The 19828-nt window shown below is 39.7% G+C and overlaps 1 protein-coding gene across 1 annotated transcript in view; it reads right to left on the bottom strand.

The window, feature by feature from the left end:
- mtbp (MDM2 binding protein) overlaps positions 1 to 19828 on the bottom strand; it is a 36868-nt gene that overhangs the window by 16453 nt on the left and 587 nt on the right. The window contains exons 2-12 of the mRNA XM_084943704.1: positions 19609 to 19689; positions 18790 to 18863; positions 18282 to 18424; positions 18101 to 18159; positions 17159 to 17303; positions 13657 to 13771; positions 10035 to 10139; positions 3471 to 3565; positions 3088 to 3154; positions 2766 to 2883; positions 2230 to 2409 (exon numbers count right to left, since the gene is read on the bottom strand). Coding sequence (XP_084799830.1) covers positions 2230 to 2409; positions 2766 to 2883; positions 3088 to 3154; positions 3471 to 3565; positions 10035 to 10139; positions 13657 to 13771; positions 17159 to 17303; positions 18101 to 18159; positions 18282 to 18424; positions 18790 to 18863; positions 19609 to 19689 — 1182 coding nt within the window. The remainder of the gene's footprint in view (positions 1 to 2229; positions 2410 to 2765; positions 2884 to 3087; positions 3155 to 3470; positions 3566 to 10034; positions 10140 to 13656; positions 13772 to 17158; positions 17304 to 18100; positions 18160 to 18281; positions 18425 to 18789; positions 18864 to 19608; positions 19690 to 19828) is intronic.

The following is a 19828-nucleotide window of genomic DNA, read 5'->3' as shown; positions in this document are numbered from 1 at the left end:
CTTTTATAGTGTTGCTCTGCATTTAAAAGTATCTAAAATAAAGGAAAATGTCCCCTGAAGGTTGCATAAAATGTTAACAACAACAGGAACACTCTCGAGAGGAAACATCATAGCAAGTCTCCTGAATCACATTTAAAGCCTGAGAACGATGAAGGACTTTTATGAGAAGAGGATCTTTTTCATTTAGGCAAAAAGTATATTTTTCTTTTCATAGACGATCACCCATCTGGTTATTTATAGCCTGAAAAGTCCATACAGTAAATGATCTATGCATCATGTCAGTCCTCTCGCCCATTTCTCTGTTGGTCTCTCTCCTATATAAAAAAATGAATGAAATAGTGAAAGCATCAAGAGAGCCGGCGCAACAGTTCAATGCGATGAAAGCAGATTGGTGCAGTGAAGAAAGAAATGGAGGCAAAAAAAGAAGATTTAAGCTTTGATAAATACAATCTTTGGCACTTGGATGGGCAGCAGTGTTAAAGACTATAAGCTTCCAGGACAGCCTAACGTGATGAACAATAACCACCTCACAGCTTCTGTGGGAGAAGCCTTCTGTGGGCTTCTACTCCAGTCAAACTGAGGAGCGGCTTTAAGCGAAAAGCCACTTGAAGGGCTTTTTTTTTCTTTAAATATGGCAGATAACAAATTGCTGTTAGAACTTCCAAAAGTACAAATATTGAGAAACTACTAAAGTGCTCTTTAAATGTGATTACAGTTGAACAAAACTTCCCCAAAGGGGCAGGAGAGACCTGAAGGGGACATGAAATTAAGAGACTTTTTATTTCAGTTCGACCACTTGTTCAGTTGAAGCTGTGACACAGAACTCACAGGATCAAGTAAGTTTGCTTAAAACCCTTTTTATAATCACACTTACTATACCCAAAATACCATTCCCAATGTTGTCCATCATGATTAAACATCCAATACATCCACCTGCCCAAGAACAGCCATGTTTGAAACCTTTTTTAAGAGACAATGATTGGGTTCACTGCAAACAGGAACTAATAATAACAAGAAGCACTCAGACCACAGAGCTGTACCAAGGCAGCTTGTTCTCTGGGCAGTATTTACTTTTAAAGGAATTTTTGTTTTGTTCAATATTCACTTGCTTTTCTTTAAGAAGTTTGTAGTGCAGATGTAAAAGGTAAAAGTGGGATCAGAGGTCAAATGTGACATGATATTTGGATACAAACTATATTGCAATATTTAGAATCCCCATATGCCATTCCCTGTATGCCTATATGTTACAAACAACGTACAGTAAAAACAATGGCAGTATGAAATAGTTCTAAATAGATTTAGCCAAGTGGCTGAAGGCTTTCACCTGGGTGGTATCAGAATCTCATCTCTGCTTTTCGTAGATGTGGTTCTCTTGGATTCATCAAGTGATGGCCTCCAGCACGCACTGGAACGGTTCACAGCCAAGTGTGAAGCGGTGGGAATGGGAATCAGCTCCACCAAATCTGAGGCCATGGTCCTTAGCCAGAAAAGGGTGGAGTGCCCACTATGAGTCAGGGACGGGTTCCTGCCCCAAGTGGAGGAGTTCAAGTATCTCGGCGTCCTGTTCACGAGTGACAGGTGAGGGGAGCGGGAGATGGACAGACGGTTTGGTGCTGCGGCTGCAGTGAGGCGGACGCTGCACCGGTCCGTCGTATTGAAGAGAGAGCTGAGTATAAAAGCGAAGCTCTCAATTTACCAGTTGATCTACATCCCTACCCTCACCTATGGTCACGAGCTGTGGGTGGTGACCGAAAGAACAAGATCATGGAAACAAGCGGCAGAAATGGGCTTCCTCCAAAGGGAGTCTGGCCTCTCCCGTATAGATAGGTTGAGAAGTTCAGCCATCCGGGAGAGTAGAGGTGCTGCTCCTCCACATCGAAAGGTTGAGGTGGTTTGGGCATCTGACAAGGACGCCTCCTGGGCACCTCCTGGGGGAGGTGTTCCAGGCATGTGCCACTGGGGAGAGGGAGATGTGGGTTACCCTGCTTAGGCTGCCGACCCCGCAACCCGGGATCTTGCTCTATTCCCACATGAGTGTAATTAGACATCACACAAGCTTTGTACTAGATGGCAGGCAGGTAAAAGGCCATGTGATATCCAATCAGACTGAGTCGAAAACGTATTATTACATGCACATCTGTTTCCTAATGCCTATGAAAGTGCAGTACAGAAGTGGATCTGTGAAAATGGCTACAGACGCCCGCCTACAAGTTTTTCCACATAAAATACCTGATGATGACAGAGGCTTCTCTCTCAGTAATGCGGACACAGTTGCCATGGCAGCCGCTCCATTAATTTGACTGTCTGAGTGCAGCATCCTGACCCTGCAGGCTTCACGCTCAGCGTTGTCCGAGCCCTGGACCAACAGGAAGTAGGCAGCACTCTCACCTTTGACCTCAACATCGGGCACTAAAAGAAAAGAAAGACAGGAGCATTTGTTACTTATATCGACTGCTCTCAGAAGTTTTTTTTTTTCTTTTTTAATCTTTCTATTATGCTTCACTGCAGAACTGAAAAATAACTCACATTTTGTATGACTATTATTTCATCCTAATGTTTCTTCTTGGTGCATCATTGCCAAAAACTGTTGTTGTTTCAAGCATTATCTTGTATATCTATTCAGCACCACTTCAGAGCCTTCCCAATGGAGAACTTTATAACTCTATTACCTGTACCAGTATAGTCCCACTAACCAATGTACTTCCCTGCAGAAGAGACAGCTCTTTTCTGTTGCTGCCAAAGCGACTGTGACACTCCAGTTTTACCTGGTAAAGACTTTGGTCTCCTAGATAGAGATTCTCTCCAGCGCTGGGAGCTGAGTTGGCTGGCTGCAGGCTGTGCAATGGGAGTGATTACACAGGACAGACTGAACAAAGCTCCGACCTAGAGACAGAAATACAGCAGATTGGCATACACACAGTCCCCAACCAACGTCATTTATGATCAATATATATGATTAATCATGAACATTCTGAATTTGTGATCTTGGAAGAGCTTTAATGCAATGAACAGGCTTCTTTGGTTAGGTGGATCTTTCTGTAGCAGACTTTTGTACATGTAAGTAAGAGCACTGCAAGTTACTCGTACCTTTCCACACAGTGATCGCAGCTGGTTCAACAAAAGTTTAGCTTTCACAGACTTCCCAGACAGGCATCTGTTTGTCATTTGTGAAGGAACAGCACAATATTGAGGCACAAAAGTTATAAAACCACCTTTCAAAGACAGAAAAAGTCTTAAAACAATGAAATAATGGGGGGGGGGGGGGGGGGGGCTATTTTGTTATCAACAATTTTAAAAATGTATATTAATAGCCATGACTGTTTTGGTTTCTGACAGCCAAGCTGTTTGTGTGTGACACATACTAAAATCTTACCTAATCCTGGTGATGGAAGCAAAAGTTCTGATATTCTATTTTTATTTTTAAGCATTCATACATACACACAGATACAGACACTTTAAAATAAGGATACAGTTCAAACTGGGCGCTGGAGATCAGGAAGCTTGGCAGGTCTGACAGATTAACCAGCTGAACCAAATCTAAAACTGGCGCATAGTAATGAAAGACCTGCAAATGAATCAAGAAAAGAAACAGAAAAGACAACATGATTAAAATAGATCATTTTTTTCCACACAGTACAGCCTTCAACTCCATTTAAATCAGCGATGTCAAACTCATTTTACACTGTGGGCCACATACAGCCCACTCTGATGTGAAGTGGGCGAGACCAGTGAAATTACATGATAAACATATAGAAAAGCGACTGGTAGATCATTGCTCAGACTGTCATGTAATTATAAATTTAAAGTATAAAGTTTTCTTTAATTCACAAAAAATGTCCTTGTACTTTGGTGTAATATGACTGGAAATGGGGTGGAGGTCTTTATCAACGGGAAAAGCACCAAAATCTATGAAAATACAGTTAAAAGATCAAAATCTGTCAACTCCTTTAAATTTTCCAACGCTGTCCAGTCGTTGCCAGGCCAATTATGGCACCCGGGCCTTATGTTTGACACCTCTGGTTTAATCCATCACATATCCCTCATATTAAAAAAATTATCCTTAAACATTTTCCAAACAATATTCCCCAAGATTATCATAAACATTAAAAACAACACTAACACCTGACTACTGCCTTTGTTCTATCAATGCCATATTTTGCTAGAAGTGAGGAGGGGCCTCGATACACCTTTAGGTTTTGTCATGATTTAATGCGCAAAGACTGACATTGAACACAATTCTGACGTGACATCTCTTGTTTATAAACCCTGATTGCCAGTTCCAGTGAAATTCAGTCTCATAATTTATTGAATGTCAAACTTTTTTAAGTCTAAACTACATGAAGATTTAAATGATCTTGGGTCAAAATTAGAGCTTAAGAAAGCTGGAAACACTTATAAATCCCTTGTTCAGTTCAGTGAAGCCTCTGACTAACGCAGTGACCTGAAGAGAGATTATTAAGTCCTCCAATATTCAACTGTCCTCATTATGTTCACTTGAAAGCACACTTTGTAAGAGTTTAAGACTGCACGCTTCAGCAGTCATAATATGACGTTGAACATCATTCGTATAAATCTGATTTTGTCAGACTGAGCTCTATTGTTCATTAGACAGCTCTGCTCTGAGCTATAACAGGTTTTTTGTGAAGGCACAGACTCCTTCACTGCCTAACAATGACTAATCATATATTTAGCAACAATTTAGACAAAACATAGAGATACAATCATTGTGACTGAACCCACAACTTTATCAGACGTATGGGAAACTGATTCATGCAAATTCTCAGCTAGGTGCTGCTAAATGTAATGATGTAGCTTTTTCCGCTCTTCAGGGAAAACAAGCAGTGCTGTTGAGAAAAGAGGACGCTATCCAACCCACAACTTCTCAACAGCTTCGGAGAAAAACGCCTCATCTGAAGCTTGAGAATATTCAGTCCTTTAAACAGAGACTAGATATGGGCATACCTAGTAGAACCCCCGTGTGTTTGACTTTGTGGTTGGGTGACTGACTTCTAACATTAGAATTTTTTTCCATAAAATATCACTCACCCACTCACTGTATTCACATCAGTAACCACTTTTTCGTATATTCTAACACCCGTGCATAAAGACTGTCAACGAGCAGTTCAAAAGTGGTGGGAGGAGGAAGTATAAGGTTGTTTCCTGACATACGCTGACATGGCATAAACACCTCTTGGATATAAATAAATCTCTCAAATGTAACTGCTGGTTCAATAAGTTTGTACAACAAAGATATATCAAATCACTAAAATAAGATGAAGAGGTAACAAAAAGCAAAATGTCTACTGTGAAACTTTAGTACATTAGCCCTCAACAAGTGTTCCTGCTTGTTTGTTACTGGCAAAAACTCAAAGCAGGTCTCCACCATTTACCAACCAACTTCCACTGCAGGATAAACTGTGTGGGAGCGAACAAAGTCTAAAGGTCTGAATGTTTGAATGCTTTAAAACCCCAAAGACAATGCAATGTGAAGCCCTTTCCCTGTCTTGACAAACAGGGTTGATGCTCTCTTTAAAACGTCACTTAAAGAGATTAAAAGTTGTTATTTTAATATGCTGTAGGGCAGACGGAAATGCCTGAGAAAATTCACTAATAGCATTTTTCCTGATATACAGTACAGCTCCCTGGATGATACACTTACAGAACAGAAATGGTTTTGGTGCATTTACTTCCATGTTGTTTGAAATGAGTGAAATAGATTTGCAATTACTTAGATTATTGGTGCTCTCTACCCAGAAGCATCCAGAATATACAGCAGGCAAAAAGTCTACCTTTTAGTCTATGATAACAGTAATATTACATTTTGTTCAACAATATTTTTAAAGTTAATGATAATTGCAAAAATGTTCCACTAAGGGGACTCCCTTTCCATTCAACGACACTTTAAGCGTGTCTTTTTTGACTGTTCATTCAAATGTGTTTTTAATGTTATAGTTTCAGTTACATGAGGGCTGGTATCAAGAAAATGAAAAGTCAATTCTGTGGCCTCCCCCTTCACTGAGTGCTAGTAATTATAATGTCACTTACTCCTGACAGTGAGGAGGTCTAATAGTTTCTGTCTGAACCTAGTTTAGTGTGTGTTTGTCTGAGTACAAGTTGCTGCACAGTCATTTATCCCAGCAGTGTGGAGATGTGATAGTTTTGCTGTCCTCAGAGCTGTTTTTTTTAATTGTGTGCCAAAACAATCACTGCCATCTGCTTCTCTGTATAAAGATCTGATGAAACCCACCCACATTCACATACACTCCCTCTCTCATTCTCCATAGACGCATAAATGAGCAGCATGCACAGACAAACTCTCAAACTCTGCTTTAACTGAACAATAAGTGAACACAACAACACACATAGTATCTGGTGCCAAACACAAACTCACATAGCAGACAGTGGTTACAGATATTATACATGTATAACACAGAACGTGTATTGTAATATTATAATGTTAGGACTCATTAAAACAAGACTATTTTTTTTTAATGAGTAGATCAGAAAACTTTGAAACTGTCTTTACTGCTAATCCAATGAATGTTAAAGGTACTCCGATTGTGTAAGTATAGACATCAGCTAATCGATGAGTTTTTATTATTGCATTTATTAATCTACATAAGAAAACTCACAACAAAGCTTTACAATGTAATATAATACCATCATGAATACACTGTCTGTAAATGTGGTTCTTTAAACTATAGACAACAAGTAGCAGAACACACACTTGGCCAAAGCCACAACCTCAGATTCTAAATGTTAGTGAAAGTTCATCACATTACAGTTCTGCTCTTAGAGATAAATAAAACTCTAAAAGGCACAACTGGTGTTGGTGGCTGATGCACTGGCACAAATCCCCTGTAAATACAAGTTGCATAACACATAATTCCCAGGTCTCAGTAGATCTTAATAGGGTATGAGCCTTAGTGACTTTATTCACCATATCAATTTAAAGGCAAATGGCTGAGTAAGAACCAGGAATAAGAAATAATAAAACCATCATAGATATAAACCACTGAGAATACTGCCACTTTCTGTGATTGCCATTATTATAGTAAGAACTAGAGTTGGACATTCCTTTAGGACCAAAGGGTTTTGGGACTAATATTCTCCTCAACTCGATAACATGTTAGCTTTTATCTTATATGCCATGAAAATGACACTGAAAGCTGAGTTCCTAGAGTAATTAACCAGATGAGCTATTAAATATTACATATACATCCAGAAAATTTGTTGTTTTATGTTGTCTTATGTTTTATGTTTTCATCCCACAAGGCCCGGCTGTTTGTAAGTGAAACATCAGAAATGCTTTTATTTCTTCAGTATTCTCTTGTGATGAAGTAGATGACAGTTCTTGGCATACGGGTTCCAGTACAGATCAGTTCATGTGCAATAATGGACTCCAAAGTACTTTTTTGGTATAAGTAGGAAGCTTCAAACACACCTGTTCTTACCACGAAATCGGGTAGATTAATGTAACTATGATGAATTGTTTTCTAAACTCGTCTGAGAGGTTTCGTAGATTCATCTGTGGTATCAATTTGTTAATCCAAGATAACTCTGTTTTCAAGTTATTGCATTCAAAAGATTTTCGGAAAACTTGTCGGCCAAGATTTTTTGTAGACATACAGTTAGGTCCATATATATTTGGACACTGACAAGTTTTTTTGTTTTTGTTTTTACCTCTTTATTGAAACCTATTCCAATTATGGACATGGACATAATGCGTAGACTCTCAGCGTTTATTTGAGGGTATCCACATTACAAATGGATGAAGGGCTTAGTTCCTTAAGATGTGCCACCCTCTCTTTACAAGAGACCAAATGAAATTGGACAGTTGACTCAAAGGCTATTTCATGGGCAGATGTGGGCAATTCCTTCATTATGTCATTATCAATTAATCAGAATAAATGCCGGGAGTTGATTTGAGGTGTGGTGGAAGGCTTTGCTGTGAACAGACAACATGCAGTAGAAGGAGCAGGTGAAACAAGCCATCCGTAAACTGCACAAACAGAGTGAACAACACTTTCCAGGAGGTAGGCGTGCCCATATCCTAGTCTAGCATAAAGAGAAGACTGCATAAAAGTAAATATAGAGGTTTCATTGCAAGTTGCAAGCCACTCATAAGCCTCAAGAATAGAAACGCTAGATTGGACATTGCTAAAAGAAAAAACATCTAAAAATGCCGTCACAGTTCTGGAAAAAAATTCTTGGACAGACAAAACCAAGATCAACCAAAATTATAAAATTAGAACATTAAAAAAGGTTTTCGATATCCAAATATTTATGGACCAAACTGTACCTATGGTATCAATTTGAACCTCCTATGCCGCTTCGTTCTCAAGTTATTGCATTTACAAGATTTTCACTTTTGACTATGACCTTGTCCTTGAGGTCGGGGTCACTGAGAATCAAACTCATCCGTGATATTTGGCTGATACACAGTATGGCACAGGCTGGCATGAATTTTATTAGCTTCACAAATATGGTGATAACCAAAACTACCTACCTAAATTAAAAAGGTATACTACACTGGATTCCACATTAAATAAACATATGTATATATTTATTTGAAAAAAGTTACTCCTATCAACATCCCTTATAATCATCCCTTCTGCTGATATCCTACTCTCTGCCTGCATTTTCCTCTTTTCTTATTATTTTGCAGAGTTTGTGACAAGTCTGCAACCTTTGGCCGGTGAGTGTGCAGCCCCCAGCTATTTAAAGCAGGATCATCACAGTGGGTCTTTCCAAGCAGACCAGGAATGTCTAAACCAAATGGCAATCCATTAGATAGTTCTGGAGATTTTTACCATCACAGTGTGCTGCATGCTGCTAATGAGGCTAAAAAATGGCAAAAGATTCCCAGTTTTATTTTCTATCCATTATATACGACTGTATATGAAAAACAAGTCTAAGCTTTTTGTCATTTCTGATAACAGTGAGCTGGAAGCAGACGTTGTATATAGCCTGCAGTTTATACATGTGGCTTATTAATATTTACTGATAATATTGTTAATAACAATAGCATATAAATAAAATTAAGAGTTCTGTAAACACTGAGTTAAACATATCGTCAGAGAACACAAACATGATATTTATGTGAATACCAGTTTAAGGTTTTGGCATGAACTCATATCTGTCATGTACAATCAACAGTTCTGACACACAGACATTAACTGAGGCTAGACTCAGAGTGGATGGAGACATCAAGATGAGCTGACAGCTCAGTAACAGCTTCTCAGTTCCGGAGAGTGAGTGCCGAGTGATATAACTCCATTAAAAATACTCTACAAATTATATATTAAAAAAATCAGACTGCAAAGCAGGAAAAAGATTTCCCATGGAAGAAGCCTTCACCACTGGCCTGCCTCAATGAGATGATAAATCTTTATTTCTGTGTCATTTTCTGGTGGCAAGGTCATAACGTACATAAAAGGTTGGCAATAATTTGGCTTATAAAATACATTTGATTTATCTGACTGATGGATCATCTGTCACAGGTTGCACAGTGTGTTTAAAGGGCAACCAGGACGTGACGCTTCTCATTTGGAAATAGACAGTGGGGGGTTCGTTCTACTGGACAGCTTGAAAGCAAGACTGGCTCTACAGTAATACAAACTGGGCTATTATCTGCTCTGCCAAAACTTTACCCTGAGGTTTGCACAAACACACACAGAGAGTAGTCTTTTCTCAAGCTGCATTACAATTCTCAATATAAGATGTTCTCACTGACAAAGTTTGGATCAAGTGCACACCCTACAGCACTCTGGCGGAAGACTGCTGCTGCGAGCAGCTGCTCGCAAGCTGGGCACTAAATCTTTGTTGGAGGACACAACAAGGACTAATTTGACTTTCTGGAAAACAAAGTCAGAGAAAATAGTTAACTGATTACTGAGCTGGCTGTCAAAAACTTGAGCACCAAAGGACAGCCTTGTTTTGATTAACTGTGAACTGCTTCCAAAGTTTGGTTTGAGGTCATCTCAAGTTCAATTCAACAAAAGGTCCAATGAAACTTAGGAGTCAGAGCTCACCTCAGACTGCAGTTTGTGGTCAGTGGTCATGTGTGGAGCTTCCAAAAGACCAGACTCTGATAGCTGATGCAGAGAAAAACCATCAAAGCGGAGTTCTGACACACACTGAGGAGAAAAATAATACATGACACAGTCAGTGTATATGCAGCTGGAAACATTTGTACAACCTACAACAGAGAAATGCAAACTGTTTGACATCAGTGCATTTTAACAAATCCTACAGCTTCAGTGTTTGTCCGAATAATATCTCAAAAATAACTCTGCATAGCTGTGCCCTTTGGAGTTACGTGTACACAAACACATATAGAGACATCATAACTGTATCAAATGGGAGTAAAATGGTGTTGGCTGCTCTCAGAGAAGGGTTTATTCTTTTGGGAATTGTCCTTTGTTTGGCTTCTCCAAACCTTGAAGCTTTGTCTCTAGAACTCACTCGTTCAGAGGGCAGCAACTCAGAAAAGGTCACTTTGGTGAAGGAGACGCTGCGAGCCTGCCTTAGAGCACCATACTTGGAGCACAATGGTTGATAATCTAACATACGGTGTCTATACACTTTACTGTTAGGGTCACAGACTGTACACAAAAGATAGTCAAAGCTTCCCGGTCTTAAAAGTGAGGGCAATGCAGGAGTGCCCCAAACCTGCACTCTTTCTAAGTCCCCTGGTTTCAATTTAAAAAATTAAAAAATTAAAAATTGAAAGTCTGGGTGTATAAAAGGTTATGGGACTTCCAGTCCATTACACAGTCCTAGAGATTGTTCTGTGATCGCCTCAGCAAACTTATTCATTTAATTGTTTATTCCATGACAGTTTGGCCAGTGGTTCCTGCTGTATGATTCTGGATGAAATCAGTTGGTGCCCCAAAAAAATGTCCTTGAAATTGCAAATGTCCTTGGGAACAGTCACCTCTAAACTGAAAGCTGTGCCTTACCACTACCACCGACAAGTTTCGAAAGGCAGAGTTTTGAATGCAAATGATGAATGACCATGGCAATGGTAGCAATGAAAGCAAACACAAGGAGGTTTTCAGTGCAGAACCTAATACATCTTTACAACCGGTTTTCATCTAGCAACTGTCATCGTCCTCCAGCAACCACTCACACTCATAAACCAGTCAGGTCATTCATATTTTTTCCATAGCAATCAGTGGCTGTCATGGGCCAAGGGCCAATGGGTCCCTTGGCCCATGTGACTGAAGCCTTGGTAACTTCTTTCTTTTATAAAGTGAACAAGATAATGTTCCCTTTACGAAAGATGACCCCCAGTGGAGTTAACAAGGCTGATAAAGTAGCTTCTTCAGGGCAAGCCTGCGTTGTGCTCCTCAGATTCTCAGATCTGCTTCTTACTTGTCACGTGCAGTTTGAAAATACCAAGATGGTGACAGCAAAATCGATCAGCTCAACAGGGCTTCACTGAACCATGGTCGATGGCCCAGTGTCCGTGTCCAGCTTTTACATACAGTCTATAGTAGAGGCTCTAGATGAGAGCTGTCATTTTATAAAGGCTAAATAAACCATTTTCGATTTTGTTTTTTCTGTTTTTAATATTTTCACTTAAAGATTAGAAGCAGAGTTTTCCCAACATTAAAGTCCAAACTGAAAAACATACAGTAATGAAAAAATAGAAACTAAAAAATACAGTTTAGTTCTTAAAAAAGTTTCCTATCTCAGAAATACCAGACTTGTGCCTGTCACCAACACTGCACCTTCATTTTATAATATTTAAAAAAAAAAAAAAAAAAAAAATCCCACACATACTAAAACACAAAGACACTACTTTGAGCCGTTTCAAGAAAGCTAAGATCTATATTTTCAGCCGATCAGTGTTTAAAATCATAAAATAAGACCTGAAAGTCTCACCCAGATTTCTAAAATAAAATAAAAAACCCACCATCAGTACGAGACATGCAAGGAAACCTCACAGTGAAACAGATTGCTGATTCTCCCCAGAGGGCCATGAAAGAACAGCACAAAATTGGCAAATTCGGTCCAGAGAAAAGAAAACTACTGCACCTGCCAGAGTTTTCACTTAAAGACAAAAAAAAAACAAGTGTGCCTGAAGTAATCTCCAGAGTAGGAACAAAAAAAAAATGCTGTCACATCACCTCAGCCTGGTTACTTTGACGCCAAAACAGTTACTTTGTAGGAAAGCAGGAAATGCATGGAAACAAGCAAATATAAGGACACCTAAACACCACATCCACATGACTGTAAAACCCTCGTTTCAGAATAATTAGCATCAATGCGATGCTACAATAACCTTCACTCTTTAAAATGCTATTCATGAGATTATTGGCCCAGACTGGAGGAACCTGTTCTATTTCACAAAAGCATTGCAGAGTTGTTCAAATTGATGTTGAAGTTCTTCCCCATCGAATCTCAGTCTGCTTTCTTTCTAATGGCCAGCTAGTCGCTTCTTTATACACTTTATATCACTCAATTTATGACCTCCATAAACACTTTGCTGATGTGTTTATGGTCTCAGCTGCTACTTTCAAGTCTTTCTGAAACAACATGATGTTCAGTTAAATGACAGGTGCAGTTAAAAAGTCAAAAGGATCATAAAGTAAGGTGTGCATTATGGTGGGCCTACCTTGTGAGTAGCAAGTGGCTACTGTATGAGCATGACAAGGAGAAGGGAAAACTGTCAAGAATATGACAGCCAAAAGAAACTTGACAAACTGCACCATAAAGCTATAATTTATGTTGATGTGACAGAGGAAGATGTGTTCGTAATAAAAAGCCCAGGACAAGCAAGCTGGAAAGTTCAAAAGGACACGGCTTTTTCTCGGCCCACAACAGTATTTGTCCAGAAATTGCAAACACAGACACACAAAGTCTCACATACACAGTGGTTAAAACAAAAGATGTTCATTCCCTCAACAGCCTGTACCTACCAAACAGCTTTTTTTCCTTCATTGCTCCTTTGAAACCATCAATTACACCCACATTGCTAGGTTTGGAACAATTACATCCAAGAAAGTGTATACAGACACAAGACTTCACAGTCCTCTCTTTGGTAAGCAAAACAGCATCCACAGACACACTTTCCTAGAGGTCTCCGCTTTCCTGTAACTGACAAACAGCTGAGGTTTACAGCATCCACAAAATCTTTATTAAAATCCTCCATCTCAATAGTAAGCTGGCCCTTTTGGACCATCACAGTTATAAAGACCTGCTATGCAGCTGCTGCAGTAAAAATTACAATGTTTTTTTTGTTTGGGGAGTTTTTTAACCAAAAACTTGTATTACTGGGGAGTTTATGGAATATGTGATGTAAATTAAAGTTAACATTTTTGCTCATATCCATTTCCGTCTCAAACTTTGATCACCAAGCGAGAATTGTGACCAATTTTTTTGGAGCTGTGTTTTGTTAAATAGCTTCAGCAGTTTCACTTTTCCAAATTCTGACCGTGGTGAGGCAGTGTCCTGCAATTTCAAGAAGTTGATAATAACAGCAATTTGATATTTATTCAGTGATTGGATAGATCTCTCCGACTCTGTTTCTTCAGTTCTTTTGTTTAAAATATTCAGCTCATTCACACAACTGTCCTGTGCACATCTGAGTACATCACTAGTCTGAAAATGTGCACCATCTCCAGACGTTACCCCAGCAACCCTTACCTTCTTCTCTCTGATAAGCAGGCTTCCCCTCCACATTTCTTTGGAGTCAATACAGCTGTCCAAGTCAGCCAGCTTGACCACAGCGGCGCTGATGGAGGACGCCATTTTCTGCCATCTGAATGAAGAAAACAAGAATTGCTTGATGAGCCCGAGTAACTTTTATTCTCTGTTAGACAGCGATATGCAAGCCCATGTGTCAGGTTTTCTTATTGCCTACAACAGTTCTGCAAATGTTAATTGTACATTCACGTTATACCAATAAGCCTGTCACATTTAAGATGTCTAGTTCTTATCAGGTAGGTGGTGTTTTGATGCCTTATGTTGGGGGGTGAAAAAGGTGATTCTGGCATCTCCTGAGATTATCTGTCTTCATGTTGCCAAAGTTAATTTGTTGTTTTTATCATTAAGAGTGCTTCTGCAGAAATGTTCATCCATGTGTATCCATCCATTACTTCAAGTCAGCACCTTCTCTTATTTATCCATCTCACTCCCCCTAGTGGTGAGCTAGGAGGATTTCACTAATAATGGGTTTGTGTACATTCCCAGTCATCCAAGTCATGGTTGTCTTAAGAGCTTAAAAATGAAGGGAAAAAAATGGACTTCTTTAAGTCACTGGAAACCCTCTCATGCATACTCATCGACTCCCATCACCCACTGAAACACAAACTTGGGTTAAACAGGACCCTACACCACACCCTACCAACGTTCCCTCTAAGGCACAGATGGAAAGAGAAGGAAGACACACGTAAATAAAGCTCTTAAAACATGTGGTTGTCCCAACTGGGCCTTCATCAAATTACCAAAGATACACAGGAAAGAAGATCAGACGTCAACTAGGGAGAAAGGCGATGACTGATGGAACAACATTGTCATCCCTTATGTACCAAGTTTATTAGATGAAACAGGAGAATTTTCTCCAACCCCAGCATCTCAGTGCACTTCAGTCCCAGCCACACTTAGACAAAACCTGGTTCATCCCAAGGAAAAAACTCAGACACTGAGTGTCTGAGTGCACGCTGTGCTGTGCAGTGAGGAGCACTCAGACGTCTACATTAGAAAACCAAAACAGCCACTCCGCAAACACATGGCACAACACAGGAGAGTCACCTCGACGGTACATCTGCAGCTAAAAGATGAATGTCACTCTTTGGATGATGCCAATGTTCACATACTGGATCGGGAAGACCAATGGTTTGGGAGGAGTGAAAGAGGCCATCAACTGTCTGCCACCTACAATCCACTCACACCTCACTTTAGGTGACCTCAACAAGTCACATGATAAGATGGGCCATGTACTCACACTGATTTCACCTTTAACCCCAAGTAATGATAATGACCTACACCTTTTGTCACACCTTGGCTCGTGGAATGACACACATAATCAACAGTGGGCCCAACGACCTCCTTCTAAGGGGAAAGCCCATACTAGGGATTAAGGCTACGTCCACACTAATGTGTTTTTGTTTGAAAACGCATCGTTTTCTCTCCCGCCCACACTGAGACGGCGAATTTCTTCCCCGAAGGAAAACGCTCTCAAAAACGAATACATTTGAAGATGGTGCTTTCGCGTCGCAGTGTGGACAGCGAAAACGGACACTTTCGAAAACGATGACACATTTTAGTCAGTCATGTGACGGATTAAACTAAGATAGCGGAGGGCATTATACAGCAGTTGTTTTGTTTGCTCTCAATTTTGACAGCCCTATTACAGATTAATATCAGTTTGTACATGCTTTCTTCAAATTCTTTAATTCTCACTTGCTTTTGCAACTTTGTACTTTTGTGTTACTCGCAGCAACAACTCCACCTCATTGTTAGTCCATTTAAAAAACTCTGTGCTTTTCCTCGACATTTTGCCGACACGTTTCAACGAGCCGGAAAGTAAATAAACAGCAGACAGAAATGAGGCAGGCCAAATCATCTTGCGTTTCACGCATGCGCAGTACTGGAACGTAAGCGTTTTCGGCCGTTTCAATGTGGACGCACAACTCTGTGAAAACGACTGAAAACGCTAGTGTGGACACGGAGCGTTTTCAGACAAAAACGCCGTTTTCAAATCTATCCAGGCTAGTGTGGCTGTAGCCTAAATCCCTGGGACTCTCCACCTTTTGTTTTTAGAACTGAAGAAGCCTCTTGGATGAGAGGTGAAACTTTTCTTTTTTTCAAGCTCTTAAGTTCACAAATAGCACTATTTGAAAAGTTTCCTACAGTAAAAACAAGGCTCCTTTCAAAGTTACAAAATAAAATCTAAGAATTAAAGGACTTTACCAAAAAGGCCCTTTTTCATAGGTTGCATTGCTGTTAAAGAGTTTAAGTGAAGGCCTATTTGGCATTCTTCAGTAAGAGGGAATAGAGTGTAGGGCTGGGTATCGTCACTGATTTCTAGAATCGATTCGATTCCAATTCACAAGGTCCCGAAAGGATTCGATCCACGATTCGATTCAATTCGATTTGTATCTGGGAAATTTTGCCTCAGACAGTCAGAAATATTATAATTCAGATCAGTACATTTACATATTTTTGTATCTATAAAAAGGAAGCTGACACTCGCAAGACTTTATCAAAGGTGTGAGCATCACAGCAGATGCCTTTGTGTCAAAGTAGCTGAAGATAAAACACAGAAAAACATGAAGGTGATTTTCCTGGCCTGGGATTTTATAAAAATATTCTGCAGTAGATCAAAAACGAAAGAAAACCATTAGTCAACATATGAACATTGCCTCTGAAGTTACAGCGGTTTGATTAGAGACACGGCTAAGCGTTTTGCATTTTGCATAATTTTAAAAAGTTAAAATTTGTTCAGAAGCCTGTTGAACGGCCGACTGCGCTGTAAACAACGGTAGACTTGTGCGTAACAAGCAAGCGAATAATGCAGAAAACAGATTTTTAGACGGGAAACTGTTCTTGAAGTACAGAGAGAGAGAGAGAGCGAGAGAGAGCTGTGCATGAAGTGTGATTTTATCGTGTTGGAAGCAAAACAGCAAAAGTAAGAGGAGATTCATGACGATGTTTATGTGAAGCGTAGTTTGGATCTTCTTTTGCTGCTGGTTCGGTCAATATTGTTTGGAGAGAGATAAAACTAACAGCTTTAGAATCAGCGCAAAAAGGGCGAAAACACAAAACGCGGACCTGCCGAAACATCAGAATCAGCGAGCTGTCGGCTTTCAGCCCCGACCGTGTCCGTGCTGTCGGGTGAGAAAGACGACATCTCACTGATTCTGATGCGTCAGCGGCTCCGCGCTTTGTGTTTACATTTATGTGCAGAATCCGTGTTCCTGCTCTCATTCATTGTTTTAGCTGTTTGGTGGTTGTTGAAATTTTGTGAGGTTTCACCTGAGATTCTGGCATTTCGGCCAAAATAAATTTATATTAAAAAATCGATTCAGGATTTTAATGAATCGATATCACGTTATCCAAGCCAGAATCGATTTTAATCGATAAATCGATTATCAAAACCCACCCCTAATAGAGTGTAATGCATGGGTATTTTTCATCTTCTCACCCAGGTGTGTGCTGTGTGATGACACTGATCTTTGCAGCATGCCAGGAGGACATGTGTTTGACGGCTCCCAGCAGAGGCAGGAGGTCTTTAACAGGAGGGGACTGCTCAGCAGAGCCCAGCACCAGAACATCCAGCAAGGCTTTACCTGATTGAAAAACATAGGAAACAAAAGGACACCGTGTTTCCGTCATTTATTTATTTATTTTTTCTTTTTCCACATCCATCTCTTGGTAGGACGTATCAAGGCAAGTCGTGAGCTTTTAAAAAGTAGGCAGAATCGCTTGTTATCAAAACCAAATTTCAAGAATTGTATTGACTCTGGCTCCTCAGGGTAACTAAAGTTAGAGGGTAACGGTTTCTGAACTCCTGTGGAGACTGTGTGCCAAAAAACCTGCTCTTAAAAAAAACAAACAAAAAAGAAAACACTTCACGAGGGAGATTTGCAAAGAAGTCAGAGCATTGGTGAACACAGATTTATGCAGTACAGCAGGCAACCTTTTCCACAAGTTTGCAGCAGGCAGATTTTCAGAATCTAACTGCTTAAAATTCGACAGCACTCTTTTAAGAAGTTTTAATTCCTTGATTTGGCTAAGACACAATCGTCCCATGAGAAATTATTTTGTGCAGCAAACTTCTTGTTCTTTTTTCCCGTCAGTAAAACAAGCCAATCATCGTTCTTCTTCTTAATGCAGAATGGAAGAAACTGAAGTGGCAAACTGCGCCCTAAAGGTAATCATCGAAGTCACCTGAGAAGTGCTGTGTGGAAGCATTGTGGATTAAAAATCTTCAAACTAGATTTTTTTTTTTTTTTTAAGTAAAAGCCTTATAAGATCCAAGTTAACAGCTTCAAAACTGCGAGCAAATTATATAAAAATTATAAGGCGAAAGATATATAAGTATAGAAAGTATAGAAAGTAACCAATGTAAACTGGATAACAGTACCTGGAGGTGGAAGCTTGTCTGACAGCACATGCAGTCCTTCTGCAGCCTCCTCCATCAGCCTGTTAAAAGTTGAGAACAGATGAGCTGACATGTCACTGTCACGCAGATTCTTGAATGGATAGATGGAGCAAATCCCTGTTACGGACAATAACTGCAGACATTATCATTATTATCATCTCACTCTGTCAGTGTCAGCTCATCAGCCTTTTGGTCCGGTGCCTCCTGGTTCTTCAGAGAACCAAAACAAGCTTCCAAAGCAGTGGGTTTCTCCTCCTCACCGTCACATCTGTGAAGGCTCAACTCTTCCCATTTAGAGGTGCAAAACTGCCAAACAAGAGACAATTACTAAACTAAATACAGAATTCTTTATTCACAACTTAACAGTTTGAAAGGTAAGATTCTGCATTGTTTCAAATGTGTGTCAATGTGGTTAAGTATGAAGCATAAAGTGCTTCTGCAGTTTTAATAAAGGCATTCTGTACCAATTCCTAACTTGCCATTGCCAAGATGAATAAAACTGTTGTAAAGCTGATATTGTATTTAATAAGTAAGAAGTAAGGAAGGAAATGGCACAATAGCTACGTTGGTGCAGACTTTGACAACTTGTGACAATTTAAAGCATCACACATAAAAAAAAGCTGTATATACAGGCACCATATCTATGCTCTTGAATCTTCCAAGTGTCTCACCTGTGCACCTCCGTGACAAGCCTGAACAGCAAAGTACCACCTCCGAGCTGACGGGCTGCCACTGAGAGAACAAGCTGGGAAAACATGCAGTGAGAAAGATGTAAGGAAGGGAAATAACTTGGTCTGTCTTAACACTGATACAACACTAAAGTATATACAGCTGTAAAACACTAAGTACAACGCACGATTCAATAACTTGTAGAACCACTTTTAACAGCAATAACTTCATCTTTTCTCACATGGTTGTTGAGAAATTTTGTACCACTCTTATTTACAATGTTGCTTCAGTTCACTGATTTTTCATGCACAGCTCTCTTAAGTTTTTGCCACAGGATTTCTGCCAGGCTGAGGTCTGAACTTTGATTGGGCCACTGCAACATCTTGATTCTTTTCTTTTTCAGCCATTCTGAGGAAGCAGATTTGATGCTGTGCCTGGGATCATTGTCCTGTTGCATTAGCCAATTTGAGCCAAACTTCAGCTGTCAGATAGATGGATTCACATTTGACTCTAGAATACTTTGCTATACAGAAGCTCTGACAATGCAACAGTGTCTTACATAAACTGTTTGCTTTGTATATGTTTTATTTTGCAAACTACTACTTCTTTTGAGCTTTATCTTATTTTCGCCTCATGTATTCATAAATAGGTTTAAACGGTGTTCCTTTATGACTGATTTGATGACCAATTTAGCATCTGGCCAAGAAATGACCACTGAAAATTGAACATTTTGATGTGATGCTGATTAGTGATTAATGTGCAGTATCTAGAACCAATAGATAGATAGATAGTTGCTCTAAGTTATCCATCTGTTACTGTACCTGGAAACACAGAAACCTTCTCTGACTCCTGAGTGGAGATGTCCACAAGTCTGCCATATATCTGCTTTAGTGGCTCCAAACCTGCGATCAGTGAAAACTGAGATGTCAGGATTCATCACAAGCAGATTTCTGATTTATTTAAGACTGAAAAGAACAACAAGTAGCAAATTTGTTAAAAGCTGCTAGCATAGTTCACTCTTCAAATTCTTTGACCGGATAA

This window comes from Perissodus microlepis, chromosome 11 (assembly GCF_051167445.1).
Source record: "Perissodus microlepis isolate ML-2025 ecotype Zambia chromosome 11, ASM5116744v1, whole genome shotgun sequence".
In the NCBI taxonomy this organism is placed as follows: Eukaryota; Metazoa; Chordata; class Actinopteri; order Cichliformes; family Cichlidae; genus Perissodus; species Perissodus microlepis.
This window is presented reverse-complemented; position numbering and strand designations above follow the sequence as displayed.